This window comes from Amblyomma maculatum, chromosome 2 (assembly GCF_055883805.1).
Source record: "Amblyomma maculatum isolate TAMU_Amacu chromosome 2, ASM5588380v1, whole genome shotgun sequence".
NCBI lineage: Eukaryota > Metazoa > Arthropoda > Arachnida > Ixodida > Ixodidae > Amblyomma > Amblyomma maculatum.
Window position 1 is genome coordinate 85228428 of NC_139345.1, and position 27961 is coordinate 85256388.

A 27961-nucleotide genomic window follows, 5' to 3' on the forward strand; every position below is an offset into this window, starting at 1 on the left:
CGAGTGGGGAGGGGCGAAGACCGTAAACGCAAAATAAAAGCGGCAATTCTCGCGCCGTCAAGGTCGAGCGGCTGTCACAAAAGCTTTACGACCGGGGGATCACAGGCAATTTCGGAAGAACAGTCGAGTAACTATGCCAGAAAGCAACGACTACTGTGGACGGCACTTTGTGCCGCGATGGAAAACGTGATAGAGCAGCGAACAGGGAATAGCCCAAAGGAGTGACATAAATGCGAGTTGGGCAATCAGGCGTTGTCGGTGAGCCGACAGGTTCCCATCCGTCTACGAGACTATCAGACGTCTCGGTCAGTAAACAGACAAAACACGTGCGCCTGGACATCACAGACGCAACGCATGTAGTAAAAGTGAAAAAGCTCAAATATCGCCTAAGCAGCACGAACATCATCTGATCACACCGAACAGCATAAATATATCCACGATCTAACCATTAAGGTAAAAGAATGAGCAACTTGTACTCCATCCATAGATCCAGGACATGCGTGCGGCCAGCTGTCCGAAAGCTTGTAAGTGATCCAATGCAAAAAGCGACGACAGAAATGACACGCTACTGTTGGAAGGAGCGTGAGCAGCCACGGTACGGTGCCCCGCAGGCAGAAACGACCGCGTAAGGGAGCGTAAAGTTAAGCAATACCATATGCGCTCGATACGGACTATCCCGGTCGTGACACAAATCTCGGAAAACCGGAGCTAGGATGACTAACCATGCGAGTGGCCTCTTCTTTCGCAATCAGTGACAGGACTGTAGGTTGAGGAGCGCAACGCCAGACTTTTAGCCGCACCATCGCAGCACTATGGTACCAAATATTGCTGTTAGTATTTCGCTTGGGACAGGGCATGGGAAAAAGTATGACCTAATCAGAGCCATTATTCTATATCCTTACCTTTAACTAAAGTGTTCCTGCTCACAAGTTGTCCAGTGGTGCGTAAAATAACATCATAGAAGGCTAGCCGGAAAGCCGGAACTGCCAAAATTCGTGATTACGAACGCACCTAACATCCGACGGAAGTATTTGCTGAGAACACGGATGAGTTTCGCACGGATAGTACGGACGAGTGCAAAAAACAAATACTGCTTTCAGCGCAGAAAAATAAATATCAAACGGAGATCTGAATACAAAGCGCGCGCGTACTACTGCTTGAGAACTCTCACGATCCCCAGAACCGAGGAATTTCGGCAGCTTTTGGATGTCGGGTGGGTTGGATGCTAGCGCTGACAGGAAAGTACCACACGACAGAAAAAGCGCTCGGAGCAGTCAGCAAGGTTCAGCTGCCTTCGACTGCAGTTTGTCGTATTCGGATGGCATGCACATTGCTTTATGTACAACATGACAACCGACAACTTAAATAAGGCCAGCGAGAGATGGAAACTGGTACAAAACGTTAGGCTTAGTCGGATAGAAAGCTGGCAATATTTCGTCACAAAAAGCGTTTAATACACACCCACCTGAACAAAACATCGCAACCTCGGCCAGTGTTTAATTCACACAAACAAAATGCAGATCCTTACCTTGCACGAGAATCCTAACACGGAACTTGGATCACAATCATAACAAACTCTCTGCGCCGAGCACCACTCGCATTACGTGCCCGCCATCTTGTTACGCCCGCCTGGCAGAACTGATCGAGGATCAGAACAAAAACAGTGAGCGCAGAGAGTACTAAGAAGTACTAGTAGCAGTAGTACTGGTAGTACCTTGCCACTTGAAGAACTTGGAAATTAGTAAAAAACAGAGACGCGTTCCATGCAAAATTTATTTGAATTTCTGACAAACTTACTGAGTACGCAATCAATCAACAAACTAACAATTTCGAGCTAACAGAAATAAGAACGTAAACGTATTCAAAGCGTCATTTAGAACTAAACGACGAGAAGCAAATAAATAGTTGTGTATATGTGTATTCTGATTACTATAAGATTTAGTCACGCAAGAAGATGGGTGATTTTCAGACTTTTACTCTCTATGCTTACGCTTTTCCTGGAAGGTTTCTTTGGTTTCTTCTCGTCGTGACACGGTGCGTACGACATCACACCAGTGAGGGCTCTGGAGTCGCACCAGGAAAGAGCAATTGATCAGCAGGCAAACCAAAGAACCAAGCGTGGTTTCTGTTTGAATTTGGACTGTGCGCGCGCCATATACACGTGTTTTGTGATCAGGCCATGCAGTTGACGTGCCTTTAGTGCCACCAATGTGAATATTAAATGGCTGTGAGCATAGAATATACGAGTTCCGCCTGCAATCACAGTCCTCAGGCGCTGGACTGGGGCCAGAACAACATTATAGCCTATGGAGCCTGCAATGCTGTCATCTTGTATGATCCTGAGGTACTTCAAGCATGTGTGGTGTAGCGACGGTATTTGTTGCAGCTGGAATTCTCTGTTGTGCAGGCGAACGGCGGTTCTGGTGCTGTCATTCATACGCTGGTCAACCACAGCGCCAGGGTCAACTGTGTTCGATGGGTCCGCAGGAAGAGCAGTGAGTTGTGACGTCGCTCCTCGAAACGATCATTCTCTCAATGCTGCCCTTCATTCTCTTTGCTAAATCGACTTTCACAGGTACGGAAACGACTTTGCTCAGCACATCTGTCGATAAAACAGTGACTATATGGACCAAGGAAGGCGATCGCGTAAGTATCTCGTCAGAGGACGTCCAATGTTTTGACTGCGCGGTAGTGGCCAGTGAACTTAATTACGCAATGAATTAATGCTGTCTACAAGTTCGTTCCAGGTGCAAGACTTACAGGACACGACAGTGCCGTGACGACTGCAGATGCTTTGTACACGCTACCCGCTGCAGATGCCTCAATGATCGTAGCTAGTGCTGGTGGGGACTTCTTCATCAAGATATGGGAGGTTGACGCAGGTACCGGTTTTTCCAGACGACTGGTAATGTAGAAATAGCCTTTGAGAAGTTTGTTTTAAATTAACGACATATATGTGCAGGATTCGCGACGAGATGTGTGCAGGAGATCAACTTAAAAGGAAACTTTGCAATGGATGTCAGGATGTGTTTCTTGTCTTCTACTTCTGGTATGTATTAACTTTGTCTGTTTTTCATGACATTTTACTCATACTATTATAGTTTTTGCACCCCAAGAAAGCTGTGAAATTTTTTAGATTTAAAATCCTGAAGTAATTGTGCATGTGTGTAAGGGTGGGAGGGGGATAGTTATACCCCTCATAATTATCGCAATTATCAAGAGATGTGTTTTTTAGTGATGTTCTTTGTCGCTGCAAACTCACAGCTGTCGCAATCTGTGCGAGATGGGGAGTGAAAATCTCATGATTTCATGCAGTTGATTGTTATATGTCCTGAAATCATCCTACATGATGTTAATGGGGTCATAATCCACCATTGAGGAGTACTCAGCATTTCCATGATGAGATCCAGCGTATAAAGAAGACAAACCACTGATCTCTTAAAATTTGATGTCGAGGAGAGTGGCTTGCATACTCACAAAGTTTTGAACTCTATAATGCCAACTTGCAATGGAACCATTTTGAACATCTGATTTGGACATTTCATTCACGTTCGTGTTGATACATACTTTTACAGGCTACATGCTGTGAACAACCTATTGTCAAGCAAGCCATATTATACGGGTGCACTCAAAAGGTCAATTTTTAATGAGCTTGTGGGTAAATTTGTTTATGAAGCAAAATAAAAAGGCTGTGAAAGAGTAGTTATAATAGCGATTCAATGGCTACTCACAAAGCACTCATTTAACAGTACTGGCGAGCAATCTTCAGATATGGAAACTCACCTCAAACAGTATTTTATTTAGCTGGCATTTTAGTACCGAAACGTTTCTGAGAACTCTTCTATATAAGGTAACGTGTCGCAGTTTTTTTCACATGAACACTCAACTTCATGTGTAACGTGCATTGTGTTTTTGTATACGTTGCACTTACATTATAGTGGCCAACTTGTTTGATATCAGAAGCATGGCAACAGTTGGCATGCTTTCTAACCTACTTATTATCATTGCTTTCAGTTGCACATAGAAGCTATGCCCCCACTATATCATGGCACCCTGTGACGTTAAGCGGAATGCACATATAGTAGTGTTGTTTCTCTGAATTCCTTTTGTTGTGAGCAACAGTCGTCTGTCCAAAGTAAAAGTGTGGTGTTGCTTGTTGGCATATGGATTCAATGTCATTTTTGTGAATATCTCACCCCTGCCCTGTTTTCTTCTTTCAGTTCCATTGCTGGCTTATGGAGGGAATGATATGACGGTCCACTGCTACTACAGGGACTCAACAGCTGGTTTCCTCGAGTGTCATGCTCTACACGGCCACGAGGACTGGGTTCGTGGCATTGCCTTTGAGACTTGTGGTAAAAACGATTCTTATTCTCGTTTTATAAATGCATTTATATGCAAAATCTGTACATTAAACGTTTCCATGCCTTTGGAAAGAAAATGTAATAAGATTAAAGCCAACTTTTCTGCAGAACTCGATTTTTTTTTTTAAGTGAAGTTGTCGATGCTCAATAAATGAAGATTCTGAATGGAGGGATCCAAGCGCTTGATTGCACAGCAATATTTAAATGCATTGGCTAAAAGGCTGAAATGTTTTGGCGAAAAGGGAGTACGCACGGGGGTGTTTTTCTGTGCAATAGTGTCAGTTTTAACATACTGAGTATATTTGTTATTTGTGCAGCACTAGTCAGTGCTGCTTGTGATGAGCCCCTCAAAGTTGAGGGATTTATAAGCTGGCCTCAATGATTACTTGTGTTCAACTGCTGAGTGTGACGAGTTCATGCTGGCTGTTCCTTTGTGTTTCTGTGTTAGTAGTGTTGTAGTAGCTCGTGGTAACCAAGTAGCAGGCAGCCGCATTTTTGGAAGCCAGGCCAAGGCAAACTAAAAAGCAACCAATACACAAAATGGGAGCGCCTGTCATCATCACTGTCAAGAATTTGAATGAAGCAAGTCTAGCTCACCACCAGCTCTCTGTGAAGTGCACATAGAACCATGGTGGCTGAAGCATTTTGTTGGTTATATTAGTATAACGTGCCATAATGAATAGGACTTTGTAACAAAAGGATTAGTGACGGTCATTGTAGCTAGTAATATTGTCAGCTTTGAAAAAAGGAATTTTCTGGATTGAAAAAAGTACAGAAATCATGCCAATGAATTTGATTACATGGTTTTACTTCTCATGTTTGTGTTGACACCTGTCATTTTGAAAGCTCATTCAGCTAGACTGTATGCTAAGTGCCGCTTCCAATTTTTATATTCATCTCGTTTTCATCTTCTTCCAGCTGACAACAGCATTTTTATCGCTTCGTGTAGTCAGGACTCTGTGATACGAATTTGGAAGATATTACCAAGCAATGATAATGAGTCGGTAAACAGTGACAGCGCAACTGACGAGATCAAGCTTCAGGAGGCTACCTTTAGTGCTACAGTTGATGGTGAGTCATTGCTTTAATGCTGCTCCTATAAAATGACACAGCATAGAATATTGCAGAATAAGGTTCCAAACAGGCTGACCTGAAGGCAACACGTTGTACTATTTATAAGGGCTTTGTAGACAGTTAAACTGGTCATGCTTAGTTGTCTCATGTTATTTCAGATAGTAGTCCCACAAATGAGTGCTGTTCTATTCTGCCCTTGCTGTGCCTTGCTTACATCATCACTAGTCATATGGTATGCTGCCGTAGGGTATAAACATAGTCGTGTTTGATGGTGAGCCTGTGCTGCCATTGACCTTATAGATTGCTCCTGCTCTTTGGTCTAGTCTTTGTGCATCCTCACTTATTTACCAGCTGGACCTTTTAACATCTGCTCGTTGACTACCGCTTATTGTTGCTTCCCTTGATGCTGGTCCTATTTTACAGGAAATGTGAAAACCTTTGCTGTTGGCTTAGAGACGGTGCTCTGTGGTCACGAGGGCTGGGTCTACAGTATAAGTTGGTGCCCTACGACATCTCAAGGTAAGAAAAAGGTTGTTTGGCTCATTGCAAGGAGGCTGCTTAGCTTGAGGCAGAAAAAGGACTGCGAACCTGTGGGGTAGCTTTCTTGTGTCGTAAATTACATAGTTTTTATATGGCTTTTTGTTATTAATGATGCTAAATCCTGTTCTGAAAAATCATACGTGCAGCCACTCATGACTGGGAAGAAACATTGTCGCCCCAACAAGTTTCGTAAGTGATTTAAGAGAGCACGTTGGTCGTACATACTTAAACAAGGGAATTGCGCTAAAAAAGACACGAACAAGAAGAGGACATGGACTTGTCTTTTTAGCACGTGTCTTTTTTAGCGCAATTCCCTTGTTTAAGTTTGTAAGTGAGTTTTGCAAGCAACAGGAATTTTTGTACCGTAAGATCTCGTTAATTCGGCCTTGTTCGAATTATTCGAAAGTTGGTGCTATCGAGTGCCCCTGAAAAACTTCCAAAGAATGTTTGAATAATGGTGTTTTATTAAATGGATGTTTGGAGTATGGCTGTATGTACATTAGAAGAAAAATTAGTGGTGACGACATTTCGTGAGTACTTTTGCTTTGTGCACTCCTTTCGCAGTGCAACACAGAAGCAGTGGTGCCCCATAAAGTTTTGAAGATTCTTCGCTGCACAGTTCAGAGTATTCAATGAACGGAGGAAGCAGGTGGATGCAAGAGAGAAAAATATGCATAGGCGTTTGAACAGTGTGATGCCATCCCTAACGCGGCATTCATACAAGGGGGAAATCTACCGCTCCCAAGCTGTGTGTTATGCACACATCATCAATATGAGCCACCTTCCACCACCAGAAACGGCTTCACAGGGGCCCCTCGGGGGTGAGGGGCTTTTTAACGGCTCGCACAAAAGCTCCCCCAGATAGAGAGAGGTTACCTTCACTCTACGGGCAATTTCACGGGGCGCACTGTGCAAGAAGCGCTTGATTGTGGTTGGTGGCCGGTGTCTGGTGGTGGTAGCTTAGTGGTAATGGGCCCCGTTGCAGTTGCAACGATAAAGCAACATTTCTTTTTCTTCCTTTTCTCTGGAAATATTTGTACTAAAATAAACAAAACATCCGGCATCCTGTGCCGCCAAAGCCGCAGCCTTCAATCAAGAGTGAAAACTTTAGTCTACAATGCTTACTTCCTGCCAAATATTGTGTACTATCTTCATGTATGACTACAACTAGCCAGAATAAAGTCAGAATATTTTATCGCCCAAACATGCTTTCTGCGAGCTGGCAACGTACCGTAGAGCGTACATACTGATAAATACTCTGATAAATTTAACATCCTCTGATCGATGACTTTATCATTTTCCGGCTTTTATTTGTGCATGAAAATTCATTTTATGTAACTGTGCTGTATTCTTAAAATTATCTATTTAATTCGATATACGCCTGCGTATGCAGTGCGAAATCACAACTTCTAGTCTTTTCCTTTGTGCCGCATCGCTTATCATACTCAGTTATTGCAACACTACTTGCCGAAACAATGAGAATTGTTGCCACACGTGGTGTGGCCATAGAGAAAAATTTCACATAACTAGATGGCATATTATCTCTTTGATACAGAGCTTTTTTTTTTTTTTAACCTTTCTTTTCTTAACTTTTTTTTTTTTTCTTTTTTTAGAACTCGTCTTTTCTTGTTCTAGCAATAATTCTCGCACATACATGTTTTTCTTTCAATTCTTAGTACAGTTGGTCTGTTCAGATAAATTTCTTTTTCTGTACAAAGCCCTTGTAAAATCTCGCAAATGCTCAACTACGGTTAGATGTGATGAATGGCCAGAGGGGGTTTTTCGAGCTGCGAGTGCCAGCTTTTTTCTTTCTGTCCCTTGTCCAGCACCTGTAATATTGAACTAGATAAATGATAGATTTTGGTTATTTCTACTGCAGTCCCCACCTGAGCAACTAGGGATAAGGGAAGCTTTAAAAAGAGCGGAGGTCTGCGTCTACTATTCTTAGTTCCTCTCGTGGCTCTGATGCTTACCTTGTCTCTACGCTCGTACTTTGACCTGAAAGTGACAGTAGCCTAAATATGCTATATACAGTTTCTTCGCTACTTCATCCTGAACCCATTTCTAGCTTCTTCGCCCTTTCTCCGCCCCAGCCACGTTACCTGATTCCCCACAAAGCAATTGAGCCCGGCTGCGGCAAAGCGGCGAGGCAGGCAGCGAAGATGCGCCGAGTAGAATGCATGCCAAACCCTTGTTGTCTGGCGACAGTGACAGCCCTCTCGTACTCCACTGCCCGTATAAATGCGGGAGTGGAGGAGGGCTTTCTGCCAACTGGCAACGCCCCCCACACCCCCTCCGTACCCTCGGATTTGTTTTGGTAATGGGGACTTTCATTTGTTGTTGCGCTTGCCACAATGCCTACGCCTAAGGGCCGTAAGCATCACTGTTCTATGTCATTTAGGTTCTGGGAGGTCTGTTTGGACTATTGCTGGCTTTAAGGGTTGTACTTCGATGTGACTCCATCCGACCCTTCCATGTCCAAACAAATGAGTTTTCATGGGCATGGGCCGCAACCGCATGTCTAGTTAAAATTATCCGAATTTCTAAGTTAACGAGGGCCGAATTAGCATGATTTTATTGCACTGCTTCTTAGAAACTTGATTTGTAATTCACGGCAGTTTTAGTTGACAGCTCAGCTATTCTTTTACGAAATGTTCAAAAAGCAGTGAGGTTTTGAACAGAATGCTAAAATCATACCATACGTTAGTGGCCTAAGGAGGAGGAGGAAGAAAAAGCTTTATTTTATCGAAGTATTTGAGGCACGAGTGTTTCCCCATTGAACATTTGTTTTGGAGGGGCTTAACTTCAGCAGGTGTTGACGAGAATTGATGAAAAAATTGCGCCAAACCATGCAGACCAAATAAAAGGAAAAAGTCGAGACACAGGAGAGACGCCAATGCAAGTATGCACCAACTATCCCAAAAAGAGGTGTTAATGTTGACTAGAATCTTGTGGTAAAATTGTGGAATTGTGGGTTGACAAGACCGCATTGTGTTAACCTGTATCTGCCCTCAAGCAACACTGTGCTAGCTGAACCAGACAACTTGAGAAAATTATTTGATTTTTGAAAATTTTGGAAATGATTTTTGTGAGGACGCAGGATGGTTTGCTGCTTGCTTACTTTATGAGGGACATTGGCAATTTCAAGTGGTAGACAAAAATGAAGCATTAGTGTATTAGTTTAAAACATCAGTTTGAGCTACCCATGACAGCGGGCTTTCCATGTGCTGTGGTTGGCCCCAGGTGAAGATGGCAGTGAGCTGCACAGCCTTCTGTCGGCATCCATGGACAAGACTGTGGTTGTGTGGGAACCGGACACGTTAACAGGACTCTGGCTTGACAAGGTGAGTTTTTGTGCAAGAACAACAGCATCTACATGAGAATCTTGCTGACATGTTTTCAAAGATGACGAGGAGATAACATGGATGAGCCATATTTTACAGGAAAACAAATTATCCAGGACCAGCGAGATTTTAAAAAGTTTGACTCTGAAATGACTGCAAAGACACGGACAGTTTTATTTCCTCTAAAATCAGATCAGCACTTACAGGTGCAAGGTGTGAAGGGCTTTCCTAATGCTTGTAGACCTCTTTCCCCGTCTGGTTAGCCATTAGCGTAAAAATTGGTAAGATGTTCAGTTCAGCGAAAGCAAAGATTAAAGTAGCCCAAATCGTTTTGTGGTCACCAGCACTGTTCCCAGGTTCTTTATGTCATTGGAGAAGCCACTCTGGCAATTGATCACTGCTGCTTATCTCTCCTTTCTTTCAAGTGCCCCTCACACACCCTTTCAAGTGCGCCAAACTCTATGGGACATTTGCTTTTGCACCCAACGTTGAGACTGCTCGAGATTTTGTACCAAGTGGAAATGTATCAATGAGGTTTAGTGTATTATGGAGCATTTGGGCTTGCAGCATTTGTCATTACCATAACTTCCACCATAGCTGTGTCAGCATGTGGCACCTATCAGGGGTCATTATTCATATCAGAAAGTCTCCTGGTAAGTTTGGTTACTGTAGCAAATGACAATAGTCACATATGTTAAACTCAAAAGGCAGCAGTGTGATTAATTCAAAGGAAGAGAGAAAAGGCCCGCTCTTATAAGCATCATTCCACTTCCTTTCTCATTCTGCTGGAAGAAGGGAAGTGTGGTGCAGTGTGAAGTATAAATACAATTTTGTTTCAGTATCTATGTAGTGATGAAACAAAAAACGTTTTAATGCACTCCAAAGCATCGTTGAGAGTCTGTCACTGTGTTTGATGACGGTGGATGGGCCAAGACTCTTCTCTGCGTGCTTCCACTAAGCGTGTAGTATGTGGCTAAACAGAAGCAAAAATCATGAATACCTAGGTGCGTTCTTCTGTCATAGATTAATGGTTTGCATAGCGCAGAAGTCGAGCTTTCAGAACTGTGAAGGAGTCCTGTGTGTTAAATATAATACTACAAAGTAGTTTGAAAGGTAGGTGTTTGAAATGTGGCCGAGTCTGGAAGAGCAATGCAACAGCAGTTCTTGGCTTTTTAGGGTGGACGTACAGCAAACCCTTACTAAGTTATTGTCTTCTTGCCCAAACCGCTCTTTGTCCTTCTTCGTTCCGGGTGTAGGAGCGGTGCCATGCAATTGAAAAAACAGTGTGACTGTGTGTGTTTCTTTAATGGTCCACTTTTTAAAACTCATTTATTGCCTTAGGGGCTTCAATTTAATTTGTGGGCCTTGTGGCTCCTCCTTGTTTGTTTGGGCACTGAAGAGCTTGAAGTGTGAGTTTATTAAAGTACAGTATCTTTAATGTGCAAGTTTCATATTTTAGCGTGAAACTGTGTTGTGCGCTATAGTTTAACGTCATGCATAGTGTCTGATACGCAGCTTTTTGTCGCGTTTGTAAAGCACAGCTTCTTGAAAGAAGTATTTGAAAGGATGTGTCAGGAAGGAGAAATATTTCTACACCGATTGCCTGCCTTTCTTTTTATTGACACTGTGTGTCTGCAAAGCAATGTCTGTCAATATGTCTGGACTGGGAGTTAGATTTTATGCAGTAAGTTTAAAACTGAAGCAGGATGGTGAGTTTGGCAAGAAGTTTAGGACTAGAGACGTTTAAGTTGAGAAGAAGTTTAAGACTAGAAAAACTGAAGAACAATGAGTGCCTTGACCTGTGCTATGGTCCTAGGAGTACAACAAAACAAAAAAGTGGATGGAGCAGTTCCGAAGAAATCAGCTGCACACCATGAGTCGGAAAATCGGAACGGAGAAAAACATTAATTGTTCAAGCGTTAGGGGCAGCAAAAAAAATGTAGTCTTGTAGTCGCGCAACAAAAAATAACTTTCATGTTTGAATCCTTGGCCCAGCAGGCTGTTACATTGCCTTGAAAACTTTCCCCTCCCTGTTCTCTGCAGGCTCGGTTCGGTGACATTGGGGGCAACACCTTGGGCTTCCTGGGAGCAGTGTTTGGTCCGGACGGGAAGAGCATTATGGGTCAGGGCTTCCACGGCTCGTTTCACATGTGGAGGAGGCAAGAGGTATGCTGATTGCTTGCAAGGCATTTATGGTGTTACAGCACATCTGATTAAAGTATCTGTGCTTAGCTAACTTCCATTTTTATTGGAGCAGATGCCGACACCTTGTAGCTCACAGGTTTCCATTTTAATTAGGAGATCTGTGCTCTTGCGTGTCTCATGTAATCATACGGGAGGGATTACCCATTGACCTTTCTATAAAGGCTTTTTATAAAAGGAAAGCTGTACAGCTTTAACAGTGACTTCATAGTTGAATAAAAATTCGTCCTAAATAATAAAATAACCAAAATACTAAAACGAATAAAAACAAAAATGAGATCTTCTCTTTCTATGTCATCCTCTTTCGTCAGCATACGCACGTTTCCGGCGAAAGAGCAACACTAAAACAATGATTCAAGCACATGTGAGCCGTCGAACGCTGCCTTGTGCATGCAAGTTTGAGAATCCCTTTCCAGCCAAAATTGCCGGCGAAGCTTTCCATTGTACATGATAGATGGCACTCACTTTTCCGCAAATGGTCGATTGTGAGAAACATGCATTGCTATTGGGCTCCGAAAGCATCTGACCTAACTGACCACTTTTGGTTGGCAGCCGGCGTCGGCTTCTTGTGGCCTGGCACCATTTTGAAAAGGTCGTGCAGATAGGCCCTGGTTTCGCGACATTTCGTCGTCACGACCACTGCGTAAAACGTGAAAAATTTAGATTCGAGCATCGTATATGACGCTGCCCTAAAAAGCGAAAAAGGGTAGAGATAAGAGGCGCGCCGCAGCTTCGTGTCATCCGCAATCAGTGATGAAGCGCTGATGCTCCGCGATGGGCCAATAACGGCGTAGCCGGTGGAGCTCAGAATGACAGATAGGAGGCGCCTGCCACGTACAAGCATCGTAATCATGATGACGCAGTTTAAAAAGGGATACGTAAGCGGTTTTCATGGGCACGACAGATCGAGCACTTAGAAAAGTATCTGGCATGCCGCGCGGTGGCAGCGGCGGTCGCGAATAGGCGTCACCCGCGGTATGCGGTATCGCAAACCTTGTTTAAACAAATTTCCTTCTGAGTTGCACGGACAATTATCTCGACAGGAAACTCTGCATTCACACCAAAAACCTGTCATAGCTCATTTTGTCGAGTTAGCCTTGGTAATTCAGATATATGCCAAAACATTTTTCGCCAATTTCTCAAAATTGAATTTCGGACACGGTCACCATTTTGGAGGAGTGATACCTCGGATTCTATAGCAGTTATCGCTATAATTACTTTTTTTTTTTTTGCCTGAAAGATAAACTCATAAGTTCTGCTGTAACAGTTTTTTAAGCACTGTTTTCAAAAATGAACAAAATAACTTATTTGGCCTAGTCACCAAAACAAGCTTTTTCTTTGGCAAGTTTGACAAGCCGTAACTTTCTTCCAAATCATCCTAGAATGCTGATACATGCTTTATTGCAGTCCTTTGTGATTCTAGATCATTTAAGGATAGAAATCTTCTGCTTAAGGTCTAATGTTTACTAGCCATTCGTGCTCCTAACAAAATACCAGTTTTCCTCATTATATTTAAAACTACCTGCATCAGATAAAAAAGCAGTTTGCAGTTTTGGAACGAGCACAAGAAAATGAAAAATGTTACAAATCTGGTGCAAATCTGCTCATAAATAAAAAAAAATGAAATGGTTTTGAGAGGGGTGTTTCCCCAGTCACAGGCAGCTTTATCATGTGCTAGAGCCGTCTTAATCAACAGCTGCACTGTTTCTTTGCCTTCTTCTTTTTTGTTACTTTTTATGACTCTTTTCCTTAGTGTAATGCTTTCAGTTACCATATCCTCCACAAAACCAACCAAGCTACAGGCCTTATTTAGTCCACTGACTTGATATAAACTTACTTTCTTCTTTTTTTCCATATCAGGGCAGCAGTGAGAGCCTTTGGCAGACGAGCGTGGCTCTTGGTGGTCACTTTGACAAGGTAGCAGACATTGCTTGGGCTCCTGATGGAGAGTACTTGCTGAGCTGCAGTTCCGATCAGACAACTCGGTTGCATGCTCCTTGGGTCACGTCTGGAGGCACGGTGAGCTCAGGCTTGGTTTGTCTGCCATCTCGAAAGCCTTTAGAGTTTGATGCCATGGTCGCCTAGGTTGTACACACATCATTTTCATGCATTTAGTGCAGTCGTCGACTCGTAGAGAAGTTAAGTAACCAAGCCTTTCGGCCTTATCCTAATTGATGGGATGTGGCTGCTCCCTTATTCATTGAATCATCCTTGCATTAGTACCATTTAAAATTTTCATCATAGTTTGAATGCAAGTTACCAGGCTGGAATTACTTTTTTTTTTTATTTTTTTTTTATTTACTTTGCACTCCCATGCAGACATGATGCATTTTGTGTGGCTGTTGCTTAGAACAGTTGCGTAATTCAACCAAATTCATGTCACATGTCTGTGTTCGTCGTGAATGCTAGTTAAAGAAACAGTCGCTCTACAATCACCGACTTTTGTCTGGCAATTGCATGCAAGGGTCTTTTTTACAGAGGTTAGCCCTTATGATGTTCTCGGTCAAATAAAATCTCATTGTGCTTGCTGCAGCAGTGGCAGAGACAGCCCTATTGGCAGAGTGAGCTTGTGTCTTCACCTGGTAGGGCAGGGAAAGAAAGCGGGATGTGAAAAATGCTGTGGACAGTAGCACCAGCAGTGTGGTGGCTGCTCTTCCACATCGATTTCTTTTTATTCGAGGTACAGCAGTTCTTTTTGTCAATTTAAAGCAGAGTGGCAGCATCAGTAGTCTACTGATAAAAGCGTACTTTTACACACAAGAGATGTGTGTAGGATTTAGATATTCCTAACTACAGTGGTTGCTGTAAACCTTGGAAATATTTACTGATGGAGTGGTTGGGGAGAGGAATCTAATTCACTTGGAACGCCGCCTCGGAGGCGTGGTCACCACTGTTCCATGCAGTTCAGATTCAAGGAGATCTATTTCAGTGATCGTGGGCTGCGTGGACGTGATCTGAATTAGCCAGAGCAAGCCATATTCGAATTAACGAGTGTCTGGCGCATGGGTCCGCGCTTGTAGATTGAATTATCCAACACATGAGTCTGCAGTCCTAGTTCGAATTTACTAAATTTCAAAATTAACAAAGGTCAAATAATGGGATTTTATCATACATACTTGTGGCCGCTAACATGTAGAGCCTCCGCTCCCTGCTAGGGTTTTACCGGGCAGGAGTACGAGACTAAAAACCCTATTTCCAGTGTGATGTGTTGTTATCTCGTTATCTGCAAATACTGTGCAACGTTGCGCCTGTTGTGCTGCAGCTTGATAGGAGCCACAATAATGTTCTGGAAAAAGAACATTCAATTGCATCACATACTTTTCATGTTTGTTTGAAAAAAAATATATATATATATATTTCAGTTTCATATAATGGACAGTCTGAACTGTGTTCTTTACTTCTTTTTATTTCCAGTCCTGGAAGGAAATTGCCAGGCCACAGGTTCATGGCCACGATCTTGGGTGCATTGCATCTACGGGAAGGCTCCAATTCGTCTCGGGTGCAGAGGAGAAAGTGCTGCGTGCATTTGAAGGAACCCGGAACTTTGTTGACAACTTCAAGCGGCTCTGCGGTGTCGATCTTCTGCAACACTCCAGCATTAAGGTGAACGTGCCCTCTGCTTATAATGGCACTCTCGTATGTGCTATGATTTTAGTGATTGTCTAGTAAAAAGTGTGTAGCCTTATAAAATGCTACGGGCGTGTGAATATCAAATGATCAGTCGCAAAACAGTCCGAATAATAAAAGTTGGTTGCAAATTTAATAGTTTTGGATATGAACACAGGTTGTTTTATTTAGAAGAAAAGTGTTTTTTCAAAAGATTTAGCTTTTTGAATGTAAAATTTATTTTACTCATAATCTTCATAATTTAACTTAATTTTGTTATCTTCTTAATTATTGCACCCCCAAGACTTGTCAGGAATTTATTATGGAAAAGTAACCCTGATGGTAGTAATTGTTAAGACTTTATTTTCTAGAATAATGTAAAAAATTTGACACCATTCGCAGAGTAACACAGTTGCATTCAAGAAAAAAGAAAAACGTTATATGACAGATTGAGTTAATGTTTGTGTGCCAAAGGAGTTTACTACATGTCGTCTGAAAGTTTCTAAGGTGGCTAGATATACTACCTCTTAAACAGCGGAGAAGCCAGAGGTTGCTGTTGGAGGGGCAAAGCGCAGTGCTTTGCTGGCAGAACACAAAGTGGCCCGATAAATGTACACTGTGAGCAGAGTCATACCTTCCATGTGGTTCCCATTTTCTAATAGCTGGAAAATGTGTAGGATGAAAACAGTTCTTGTGAATCTACCTTAGGAGCTTCACTTTTTTTGTTACCCTCTACAAGCCGTGGTTTTGCGTGCACTGAGTCTCTTATTAATAGTGATTGAAAATAATAGGCCCACTAGCTGCCGTTCCCTTTGCCAGTGCAATAGACATCGACCACATGTTGTTTCCTGGTCTGTGAACGCGAAGTGGCTGCATTGCAATGGTGCCGCAATGCATTTATTGCATGTGATGCCTGTCCGCCTAGCATTTATATGCGCGTGCTTTTTTCTGAGTCATTGATATGGTGAAAGAATGAGTTAATTCGTTTCATTGTTGCATGATTCTGGAACTAGTGAGTGTAATTTGGGAACGCTGCAGTGTTTGGCAGTGAATTCAGGTAATGATGAAAGTGAGCAATTTTTGAATGTTAGGAAATTTTAAATTCTTATAGTGGTAAAAGGCCAATGCGAATCTGTTAGTAGCTAGTAGATACTAACAGCTTATCGTTCAAATTTCCGAATATTTACACAGATCTACTAGATACTACTGCGACGGATAGAAAGTGTGGAAATAATTAAAATATTACCCAAAACCATTAATTGGAGAGCCAAAGATTGGCAGCGGTATACCTTTTAATATGAACAATGTGCAATCACCGGCCAGAAATTCAGACCTGCAATTTTTCGGACCTGCTTGAATTTTCAGTTTTTCGCAGCATTGCAACACACTCTATAAAATTCATCTATATATATATATATGAGCACCTGAAGTTCTAGATGCACCGCAACTGAATGCTTGATTTTTCGGACCTCATTCGCATTCACCACGGCACTGCCGCAATAGCCAAACTTCCATGTTATATGTATAGTGGAACGTCATTAATTCAGACTCCAAGGGGGCTGAAATCTGCCTTTTTCACCAAAATGTGGCGCCCTCTGGGATTGGTTTAAAATCGGTCTGCTACTGATTGAAAACGTCCTCGGGAGATGGTGCAGCCGCCAGCGAAATGACGGTGTGTGTTCTTGACAGCTACAACCATCTATCTCATACGCCTGTCACGAATATTAACTGCACATGGCCTCCGAAATCTGCTACAGTTGCGCCGATCGTGGAAGCCAAGAAGGACTGCGCATGCGCAGCTGGGGTTGGTGGTTTGTTTTCAATCAGGGGAGAGGCACGCATACGCAGAACGGCTTTGTGAAAAAGGCGGATTGTGATCAAATAGCGGGCGCAAAACTAAAGCTAGAAAGAAGCCTATCAGAAGCGGGTATCACATTCCGCACAGGTTCATTCAGCGTGCATGCATGGTTGTGAGCCCATACGTCCTGTTTCTGGACATCGTCCACTGCCAAAATTTGCAGTGGTCAAAGTTTGTGGAACTCACCTGTTCCGAGTTCTCTCTTCCCAAATGCAGAAAAGTGTCAAATTGGCCTTGTAACTGGCAAAGTGACTAAAAGACTGCCAGAAACCATTTGCATCACAGTAATTTTATCTTCTGAGCGCTTGGAATAATGTTGTTGTCTAAATGTCCGAGATGAAATGCGCGACAGCGGCAACATTTTTTCAATTTCGTGGCGCACTTTGCCTTGCGCACACTGTCAGGAATGTTGAAGAAATGATCCAGAATAGTGAATGCCTCCGCGGCCTTTTTGCGGAGCGACACTACATGTGGTACTGCCCTACCATGTTATGAGGATGCTTCGCTGCACGAGCTGCGATGCGCTAAAACATCCTCAAAACGCGATGATTCAGTGAACCCGTGGTGGCAGGTTTGCTTTCGCATCTGTACTTGTCTAAACATGCATTTTCGCTCGCAATGTGCTAACAGCAGTACAGCCTTTGTATGCTGGTTACCACCCGTCGTCTGTGCAAACACCACGCGGTGAGTCTGTAGAGCATCAGATTGGACACAAAACTGCTTACCGCTTCCTCCATAGTGGTGGCTATCGGTAGCTTATGAAAAGTTTTTCTTTTTTTTTTTCTGCAAAATATATCACTTTTGGGACGTTTTCGCACTCCTTAGTGAGTCTGAAAAATCGGCCACAGACTGTATCATAAGGGTCTCTGCTGATGTTATTCACTATATATGTTAATGTTTTGGCACAAGCTGTAAACGTTTATGTTTGACAACGCTACTGGCTTGATATTCATACTGGGGTTAGCCTTGAATGGAAGATGCTCAGTCCAGGGAATACTCTTTCTCTTCTTATCAAGTGGTGGAATATCCGCCTCACATGCAGTAGATTTGGAGGGTGAGGGAGGGGCTAACTTACTCATGCATACTGGTGTGCACCAGTTTTCGAATGGGCGCTAGCTTCCCCTAACCTGGCACTCGCCTTGTGAAAATGTATTTTTGAGCTTCAGCTCAAATGGGCGAAATGCAGTACACAGTAGTTTGAGGTGCCTATCCTCGCTTGTAGCATATAGGTATAATGTTGTCAACACAGTATGTAATTGTTGTTTGGGTGCAGTTGAAGTCCAAGTACCTGTGTGTTTCAAAGCCTGCAGAGTGGCCTTCATAGAAGTGTCATTACAGTAAAATCTCATTAATTCAGCTGCCAGGGGTCCAGGAAGAAAATGTTTGAGTTACCTAAAAGTTCAAATTATTGATTGGCCTTAAAGAACTGCTGAAAATCGTTTGCATCACAGCAATTTTATTTAATGAACACTTGGAACATGCGAGATAAAAAGTAAGTGACAGTGATTGTTCGAAGCAGTCTATTAAGATGATTGTTGGCTTAGCGGGTCGTACCTCAACCTGATCCCCTGACTGAATTAAGCCCACCCATGTCTGAATTAACGAGCATCTGACACCATAGATCTACATGGCGTTAGCCGGGACTGCGCTTGTGGTTCAAATTATCTGAATTTAACAGGGGTCGAATTAACAAGATTTTACTGTACTATATATGTCTCCCAGTTCTCGCTTGACTTGTTTTATAAACAAGGCTTTTTTTCCTCTCCCCCACCAGGAACTGGCTGAAGGTGCCAGTGTGCCTTCCCTGGGCCTGTCCAACAAGGCTGTCTACGAGAACGACCTGACTCGTAACGTTAGCGACGAGGAGCGGCATCCAAAAAACCAGTTCCCCGAGTTTTACTTCACTCCTGTTATTCTGACAGGTACCTGATGCAGTCATACTACATCATGCATTTGGCACTCTGCTGCGTTTTGCTTGCAGTAAAATATGTGCTTAGCTATCTTGGTCTCTTCTTGGGCTCCAAGATTACCCCGGAAAGAGACTGCAGCCATAAAATTAGGACACGCCTGCTTTTGGGAAAGAGAGCCATGGTTAGCCTTGACCGCCTAGTAAAGAGCAGAGACATTAGTCTGCCAACAAAGATCCGTATAACTCGTGCTATGATCTTTCCAGTTGTGATGTATGGATGCGAGAGTTGGACTGTGAAGAAGGCTGACCGCCGAAGAATTGACGCGTTTGAATTGTGGTGCTGGCAGAGACTCTTGAGAGTTCCTTGGACTGCCAGAAGATCAAATCAGTCGATATCGTCGACCATAAACCCTGACTGCTCATTGGAGGGTCAAATTCTAAACTTAGAGCTCAACTGCTTTGGTCATCTGATGAGAAGAGAGGAGTCGCTGGAGAATGATTTGATGTTGGGAAAAGTTGAGGGTCGCCGGAGAAGGGGTAGGCAGCGAACACGATGGTTAGATGGCATCCTCGAGGTGCTGCAGATGAAGTTATGTGATGTTAAGAAGATAGTGAGAGACCGGAAAGCATGGCGTGACATGGTCCATAGGGCCACGAAGAGTCGGACACGACTGAACAACTTAACTGAACTGATCTTGGTATTATTGTGAGAAATTGTTTGCCATGGTAAGTTCCCTTGCTAATGCGACGAAACGTCTTATGCTGGTTGTTATCATAGCTTCAAAGTTTGTTGAGTTCAATAAAGACTCAAATTTACATGCTGATACAAAAAACAAAACAAAACAAAAACTTGTTTGACAATCTGAAAGCTCTACCAGCGTTTTTAAGGTGGCTGTGGGAAACAACTCCACACTAACCCTTTAATAGTTTTCGCCACATATCTGCGGTGGCAGATTTCCATCGCACGTGGCTTTTGCCATACAGCAACAGTGCTGACATTCTGCCCGATATTTCATGCCCTACTGAAGATTTATGCTTTCTGGGAGACGCTGCCACTTCCTAAGACTCACAAGAATCATCAGAAAAGTTGGTTTTGATACCATCTTGCAGAGAAAAAGAGAGAACTTCGATTTTTTATCTTTATTTGTGATTTTCTTAATTTTTTGTTACTGACACTCACGAAGTAGAGAAGACCAAAAGATTGTCATTTTATGGGTAGCACAGTAGCTGACTCAAAATTTTGGCGAATTATTTTAAGGACATGCTTAATTATTCGGACATTTTCATGGCACTGCGATATGCTCCCCAGAACTAATGCATGTGAGCACCTGGAATTTCGGATGCGTTGCAACTGATTGCTAGATTTTTTGAACTCATTTGCATTCACCATGGCACCACTGCCAATGGGCAAGCCTCCATATAATATGTGTAGTGAAATATGCCAAAAATATGATCAAATAGCATAAAATTAAAGCTGGAAAAGAGCCTATTAGAAGCGTGGGTATGTTTTTCACATGGTCATTCTTACGTGCGGTTGTGAGCTCGTAGTGTTCTCAGTTGTCATCTGCTGCCAAAACTTGCACTAGTCAAAGTTAGCGGACTTCACCTGTGCCAAGTCCGTTGTTCGCAAATACAGAAAAAGCGTTTGTTAATTCAGCATTGAAGGGACTCGGGCAGATGTCCTAATTATCGAATGGCCCTGAGAAACGCTTTACATCGCAGTAATTTTATCCAGTAAATCTGTTGACCACTTGGAATATTGTCATCTGTACACTTGAGATGAAAATAGCGGTTAAGGTTTTTTTATGGTTTCATAAAACGTTTTGCTTCGCGCTAACTGTCAAGAATGTTGAAGAAATTGTTAGAAATAACGAATTGTGTCGTTGCGCCACTGTTCTTGTGAAGTGATCCAGAGTCATGAGTGCCTCCGTGGCTCCTTTCGCTTTGCGACGTGGTAGTTGTGCTACCTACTCCCAGATGGTGCCACAGTGTTTTAAAGATGCTTCATCACATGGACTAAGAGGAATATGCTGGAACGCATTCTCAAAATGCAACGGTTCAGCGAAGGTTCGCTTTAGCAGTACAACAATTACAGCCGTCAAACACCAGTTACCGCTTGCAATCTGAGCAAACGCTGTGCGGCGAGACAGTGAGGCATCAGAGTGGACACTGAACTGTTGTCCCCTTCCTCCACCCTATTGGCAATTGGAAAGGTATATAAAGTGACTTTCCTTATAATATTTGATTAATTTTTCCAACGTTTTCATGGTTCCTAGCGAGTCAGAAAAATTCATCCTTGACTGTGTCTTGTAGTGTTCGGAATACGAGTGATTTATATTTAAATGCCGACAGAAGAAAAGGTAAAGTTTCAATTTATGGGGTAGTAAATGTCCTCACATTTTTTATTTTGCATAGACCCTTCTAGCTGTTCTTAAAAGATGAAATTGCAAAATGCGAATCACATGCAGCCTTTAATACACAGAGCATCAATTAATGCTGAGTGTCACAGCACCTCATTAACACGCATTCAGGATGAGTCCGTGACAGTTTACTCCAGACTTTTTTGCAACACGGAGAACTGACACCGCAAATTCTTTCTAGGCTTATGGATGTCGACTGTCGCAACGTACGGTTGCTGATTTACAAAATGACGCAGATTGCATGCAAGAATTGTGTACACGTGGCTAGGTCAGATCAGTTTATCAACTGAGATGTGTTAGCTCGCTCCTGGTAAAGTGCCTGAAACTGTGCAGTGGTGTGTGTCAGCAAGTATGCCTACTACTTTTCTGTTTGAAGTGTGAAATGCGAGCAGCTATTAATGGTTGCTGCTGCCCATCTGCATACCTCAGAGCCACCCACTGAGGAAGATCTCCTGCAGAACACCCTTTGGACTGAAGTGAGAAAGTTATATGGACACGGCTATGAACTGTTTGCACTAGCAAGTTCCCATAGTGGAAAACTCATTGCCTCTGCCTGCAAGGTACAGTAACTGCAGTATTTTTTTGTAGCAGTGTTCTAATTCATGCTTAGTGTGGGTGTGAAGACACCTGAACGCCCCCCCAACCCAACCCCTGCTTTAAGGGAAGGGAGGAAGGTGGGAGTGAAAGCAGAAAGAGAGAAAGGAGTGCCTTAGTGGAAGGCTCCGGAGTAATTTCGACCACTTGGGAGATCTTTAACGTGCACTGACATCGCACAGCACACGAACGCCACTTCGTTTTGCCTCCATCGAAACACAACCGCCGCCGGTCGGAATCGATCCCAGGTACTTTGGCACAGTAGTCGGGCCAATCTCGTTTTTTGTGCATAGATAGTTACCTTTCATTATTCCAGGAACAGCTTTTCTAATGCGGTCGAACCTCATTATAACAAAGTTTAAATGGGAGTTTGCATTGGCATTTTGTTATAATCGTTGGACAGATATGGTCACCGCCAAACAAGCTTACATCAACAGACTTGCTGCCATATGAGCAAATAAGTGGTGCGTGACATTTGTGGCCTTTAATTACTCCACATGTGGGAAAACGAACGAAAAAAAGAGAGTGACCCTTTACACTTTGTTTCGAGGAAAAAGAATTGTGTCAGTCATAGTTTTTAGCAAAGTAATCCGTTGTCGTATTCTGGCGAGCCTTCTTCACGTAGATGACTGCATTTTTTGCAGCTGCAGCTATTTCGATTTCATCCTTGCCATCACTGTGCACCCAAATGAAGCAACGCAGTAAATCGACTGCATCCGGTGCATACGCGGACGTATACGCTGACTTGATGGGCCAGAGTTTCAAATGTCTGGCTCGTCACATGTGGGACTGTGTAGTATCGATATCAACTTAAATAATCGGTACAGATTAGTAGCTGTCAATGCTCAGTCTCTAGAAGAACAAGTGTTGGGAAACAAGGGGCTCTTTCTTGTATGTAAAGAAAGGGTTCGTTGTGTTCATTTCAAAAATGATTTTGCTGCGGTAAACCAAATTTAACATACACTGATTGCTGTGGGAATTTCAATGGGCGGAATACTTATTTTGTTACATTCTTGTTCATTATGTCCCATTTCATTATAACGACTATTTGTGAAATTTTTAAAGCATATTGTAATTATGAAAGCAGTGTCAAATTGCAAGCTACTAAATACACAAAGTGTACACAAGGTGCCTGTTGGAATTGGCTTGCTGCAAAAGTTTAGCTTAATAGCAGAATGTCGTAAAATTTTTACGATGGTACGTACTACTGCAGTGGCACCTGACTAAATAGTTTTGAATTTGGTATTGGTTTAGTGCGTGCGCTGGAGTATTGTATTTATGCCAGGTTTTAACGATCTCAGACTCCCTTGGAAACAATAATTTGCTTTCTTTTAAAGAAAATCTGCTAAATTTTACGCTTCTGCACTACGGCGACTATTAGTAATGGCAAAATACTGAAAGCTCACAGATTTTACTGAGCCTTTTTGTTGCTTCAGCATTTATAGGGTTAACGTGCAAGCGTTGCTACCTGTTGTCGGTCTCCTCACGTGTTTGCTGTTCTTCTGCGATTGTGCACACAGGCAAGCTCACAGCAGCATGCGGCCATACTTCTCTGGGATACGGCTACATGGAAGCAAGTTGGGGAGCTTGTTTTCCATAACCTGACTATTACACAAATGGAGTTCTCTCCCGATGACCGTCACCTTCTCAGTGTCTCACGAGATAGGTCCTGGTGTATACACGAGATCGATGTTAATGGTGAGTCCAGGTAGATACACCTTGTTAAACTGGTGAACTGCATGTCCACTGCAAGAATATATTAGTAAGTGCAGCAAAAGGAAAGGAAGTCTTTTTTTTTTTTACTCTCTACAGACAGTCAAAGGCAAGCACTTGTTTTGAAGTGCGCCGATATCACTGGAGCAATTAAACGTGACACTTGGCAACTGTTGCCTTTGGGCAAAACACGGCTGTAGTGTATTTTGAGTATATCAGTTCTTGCATTGAAAATGTGGGACTTACAAGACATGCCAATGACATTGTCTCATGTAGGTTTTTCGCAACATTAAACGTCGGCAACCATCCATTGGTCAAAGTTGATAGCATTTCTTTTAGGCTACTACCCACCATTAGATGGATTGTTATGCATCTTATCAGTTGAACTAAATGCAATAAATCAATGCTTGCATACGTTCTTTTATTTTTTTTAAGCATGCACCTGTAAATGTGAGGTCAGTACCAGGCATAAGCTCATTTGTTTAGCCTAAATCATTTTTTCATGCCTTTCTTTGCCCAGAGAATGTGTTCAACAGAGTAGCATTTGCTGAGAAAAAGGCTGCCATACACCAGAGGATTATTTGGAGCTGTGCCTGGTCCCATGATGGCCTGTATTTTGCAACTGCATCAAGAGACAAAAAGGTAACCCAATTGTAATAATGTCCCCAAGCTCCATATGTGGGCACAGTATTGGGCAGGGAAGAAAAGTTCAGAAGCATACAGGCGGACACTTCTGGCTAATGCTGTAATGGCTACTACAGTAACAGGAATGTGCTGTGTATCCATACTAGCCGATAGCTCTTTTACATAGGCTCTTTTGCCTCGGCATGTGAGCAGCAGTCGTGCTGAACATATTTCATTGAACACGACACCTGACTGAAAAAGTGGATGCGCGCGTATTGCTAATAAGACTGCTGGGTATCGCATGTCTGTTCTCTAACTGCGCAGTATGATTGATTGACTACGCTCGCTGCTGATCTTTTATTTAGACAGTAGTTACTCCCCAAGATGGCGAAAGAGCGTCCCTTGAGAGCTCTCATATTTATGTCACTCATGGTGGCTGTGGGAATCCACCAGTGATGGCACTACGGGTCCTTGCTTTTGTGCCGTTTTCTGGGTTATAAAGGCATCGTTTTCGATAACACACTTGCTATCATGCGGAACAACTTTTCAGTCTAACCCGAGTTATCATTTCCCTTTCGTGTCCCTTGAAAGTGTAACAGCAGCATTTTGTTATAGATTACGTTGTCCTTTTTGTGTGGTGTATGGGGATTATTTAAGTCCCAGAAAGTCTCAGGGACACCATGGTGGAGTGCTCTGGATTAATTTTAATCACCCGGTGTCGTTTATCGTGCGTTAACATCGCACTGGATGCGGGCACCTTGCATACTGCCTCCATTAAACAAACATGGTTCCTGCCACTTGTAGGATCGAACCTACTGTCTAAGGCTAAGCACTCAAGCATCCTAACCACCGAGCCATCACAACAGGGCATGTATCCTTCTCTCGTGTTTAAGATCTGAAATTGTTAATATCCGCAGCCTGTTTGCTGCAATTGGTTTAATTGCTGCGGAAGCAAAAGATCAATTTTTTTTTTCCCAGTGTTTTAAGTATGGCTATCTGAAACAAAGTGAGGTCATTAATATGCAGCCTTATCTTATTAACAGTAAACTCTGATAACCATTTACTGCTTAAAAAAAATTAAAAAAAAAATGTGGGATCGCCGAGGATGTTAACGCTTTTAGCTCTGTTGGGTCAGTACGGTCATCGCTAGTCTACCGGAAATTACATTCGCGTGACTCGCCTGCATCATCCCGACTGCATTCCAGCATCTTATGTACTAGTACTGTAAGCCTACTGCTACACCCTACTGTACATACATTGTGTACCTGTGAAGTAAAATTAAGTGCTTTCCTTCTATCATTGCTTCTGTAAGCTTTAAGGAATTCTTTTACCGCCTTTGGCATTTTCACAATGCAGGCGATAGAAAAACACAGAATTCTCAAAAATAATAAATTGTTCTTGGAAATGGACACCACAAGACCTACAAGTGTAATGATAAGTTTGCAAGTTCATGCACCAAATTTGAACTGACAACTAATATTTACTTGCAGGACTGTTCGGTATGTAGGGCATTCTCGTCAGGGTATGCACCATCGACCTAAGTTTTCAGGTTGAATTAATTTATTTTCCACTTAGTTAGCTGTTCATTTATAGGAGTTCATTTATTCCACCGAAGACTCAATGCAGGTTTAGTTTTATAGGTTTAATATCCCCCAAAAAAATCGGGCTATGAGGGATTCCATAGTGCTTACTGATACTTACAGAACACAGGTGCCTTGCTTTCGCCTCCGTCAAAAAGTGGCCACCACGGCTGGGATTTGATCCCGCGTATTTTGGGATCGGCTGCTGTATGAAGGGAGCCGACCGATGTAAATAAATATTGGCACAGTACCATGGATCGAACTGTTGATCATTTAATGTTCCATTCGTGCCATTTCTGGTTTATTTTTTTTCTTAATTACATCCAGGTTGTGATCTGGGGGTGGAGGGCAGCAGACAAAGCTGCAGAAGCATGTTTGGGGCCTTTTGAGAGCAAGGCAGAGTTGACTGTGGAAGACTCCGCCACGGCCATTGCCTTCGCGCCTGGTATTTGCAACAACAGGTAGGCACTAGTGTGACCCTGCAAATTTTCGATCATATAGCAATGTGCTTATTGCGAATCCAGGTACCTCATGGCCATAGGACTTGAGAGAGGAATCATTCACGTCTATGAATGGAACTTGGAACTTGGCTGGGCTCTTCATGAAACACTGCAGCAAAAGTATCCTTTACCCTGAAGTGTGCCAACACACGATCCACTGGCACGAGGAAAAGAGAGAGAAAAAGCAACAGGCCCCGCATTTTTCATGCTTTTGTCTTGCAAACCGACAAGCTGCATTTACAGATAGAATATTACATTTCACCTTTACTAATTAATATACATGCTATAATGCAACTTTATTGCTTGCAAACCGACAAGCTGCATTTACAGATAGAATATTACATTTCACCTTTACTAATATACATGCTATAATGCAACTTTATTGCCCTTAGAAGTAGAAATGGAGCTTTACTTGAGCAATTCCAGCCATTGCGCAGGAATTGTTGAGCTAATACTGAACTGCCTCAATTTTGACTTCATTCCAGTTGCAAACACGGTATGGAAATTCACCAGGTTGATTCTAAAACACTTCCCATTGAGCATGCATTGACGAGATGCACAGACGCTTCTTTATTAAGGCCAAAGGAGATATTTATTGTTTGTCATTGCTGGTTTATTCACAATGCACCCTCAAAGTCATGTACACCAACTTCCTATGCAGCATTGCTAACATTTTTCATTAGCTAATATGCATGAGAAGTGTTACTACATGAAATGCACCTTCCTTGCAATACCCAGTATTTGATGGCAGAAAATTTTCCGTCGTTTTCTAGTTGTATACCATTGAAACATACCATTATATGTACTTGTGCTCGTCCTGCACTCTTATATTGTGCCTTCTAATATTTAAAATTGATAGTACCATAACACGAAACATCTTGGGCAAAATACCTGATGACTGTATATTAACCGATTCATCACCAAGGACTTCTTAGCTGCAGTCAGTGCATTATGCATTACTGCCTCACTTGTGGATAACAAGATCAGCATGCATATAAAACTGTCAAGTCATTTTAACAAATTTTTTTTCTTTTTTTTTTTTAAAGGTTCTGGGTCTATGCTTATTCTGAAAATACAGTAGTGTGAAATCCTTGACATGCTAATCAGCTTTGCGCACCATTTGTCGGTGAAAAGGCTGAAGTTTCGTCCCAGATCAGATGACTGTGTGGAGACCGCCTTTCAGCTGGCAAGCTGTGGGGAGGACCACATGGTCCGCATATACAACGTCACACATTGAAGGCCGGGAAAGAAGACTTTCGGGTTTAATTATAATAAACTGTAACGATCTGTTGGAACAAAATTGTTCCCGTCACTAGCCTCAAGGTTTACAACAGGTTCCACCAGCAAAGAGTACACTCCAGTCTGATTCCACGCACGCAATAAGAATGTTCCAGTTATAGGTGGAAGTTCCACTTATAACGGGAACTCTCTTGATGCTTATATGGAACCAGATTTATACTGTATAATGACATGTATCTGCATTACAAAGAGCTGCATGCTACTTTTTATGTGTCAGAATGTGACAAGTATATACATATCTGTTCCCTGAATAAGCAGTTCTTTTGATATATGTACAAAAAAAAAAAAAAAGCTGCAAGGCACAAGCAATTAAAGTGTATGTAGAAGCTCCTAC

General features: G+C 42.6%; 2 protein-coding genes across 3 annotated transcripts in view; one reads left to right on the plus strand and one right to left on the minus strand.

Moving 5' to 3' along the window:
* Positions 1–1653, minus strand: part of LOC146199186 (E3 ubiquitin-protein ligase HECW2-like) — a 59538-nt gene extending 57885 nt beyond the window's left edge. For both annotated transcript variants that reach the window (XM_084594651.1, XM_084594650.1), the window contains exon 1: positions 1529–1653. The gene's annotated coding sequence lies outside the window, so the exon portion shown is untranslated. The remainder of the gene's footprint in view (positions 1–1528) is intronic.
* Positions 1654–2056: 403 nt separating this feature from the next.
* Positions 2057–27909, plus strand: Elp2 (elongator complex protein 2). The gene is made up of 19 exons (XM_084594652.1): positions 2057–2344; positions 2408–2495; positions 2576–2646; positions 2738–2882; positions 2963–3049; positions 4221–4355; positions 5283–5435; positions 5862–5957; positions 9222–9322; positions 11366–11488; positions 13385–13543; positions 14939–15127; positions 18763–18910; positions 21747–21877; positions 23432–23609; positions 24145–24266; positions 26156–26289; positions 26353–26448; positions 27436–27909. The coding sequence occupies exons 1-19, from the start codon at positions 2222–2224 to the stop codon at positions 27563–27565; spliced, it is 2409 nt and encodes an 802-aa protein (XP_084450778.1). The 5' UTR covers positions 2057–2221; the 3' UTR covers positions 27566–27909.
* Positions 27910–27961: the final 52 nt, after the last annotated feature.

Excerpts from the sequence above, each read along its gene's own strand:
- Elp2 (XM_084594652.1), top strand. The coding sequence starts at position 2,222 with ATGGCTGTGAGCATAGAATATACGAGTTCCGCCTGCAATCACAGTCCT. Across the intron at positions 21,878-23,431 it reads TCATTGCCTCTGCCTGCAAG|GCAAGCTCACAGCAGCATGC; the intron begins GTACAGTAACTG and ends TTGTGCACACAG. Across the intron at positions 24,267-26,155 it reads CTGCATCAAGAGACAAAAAG|GTTGTGATCTGGGGGTGGAG; the intron begins GTAACCCAATTG and ends AATTACATCCAG.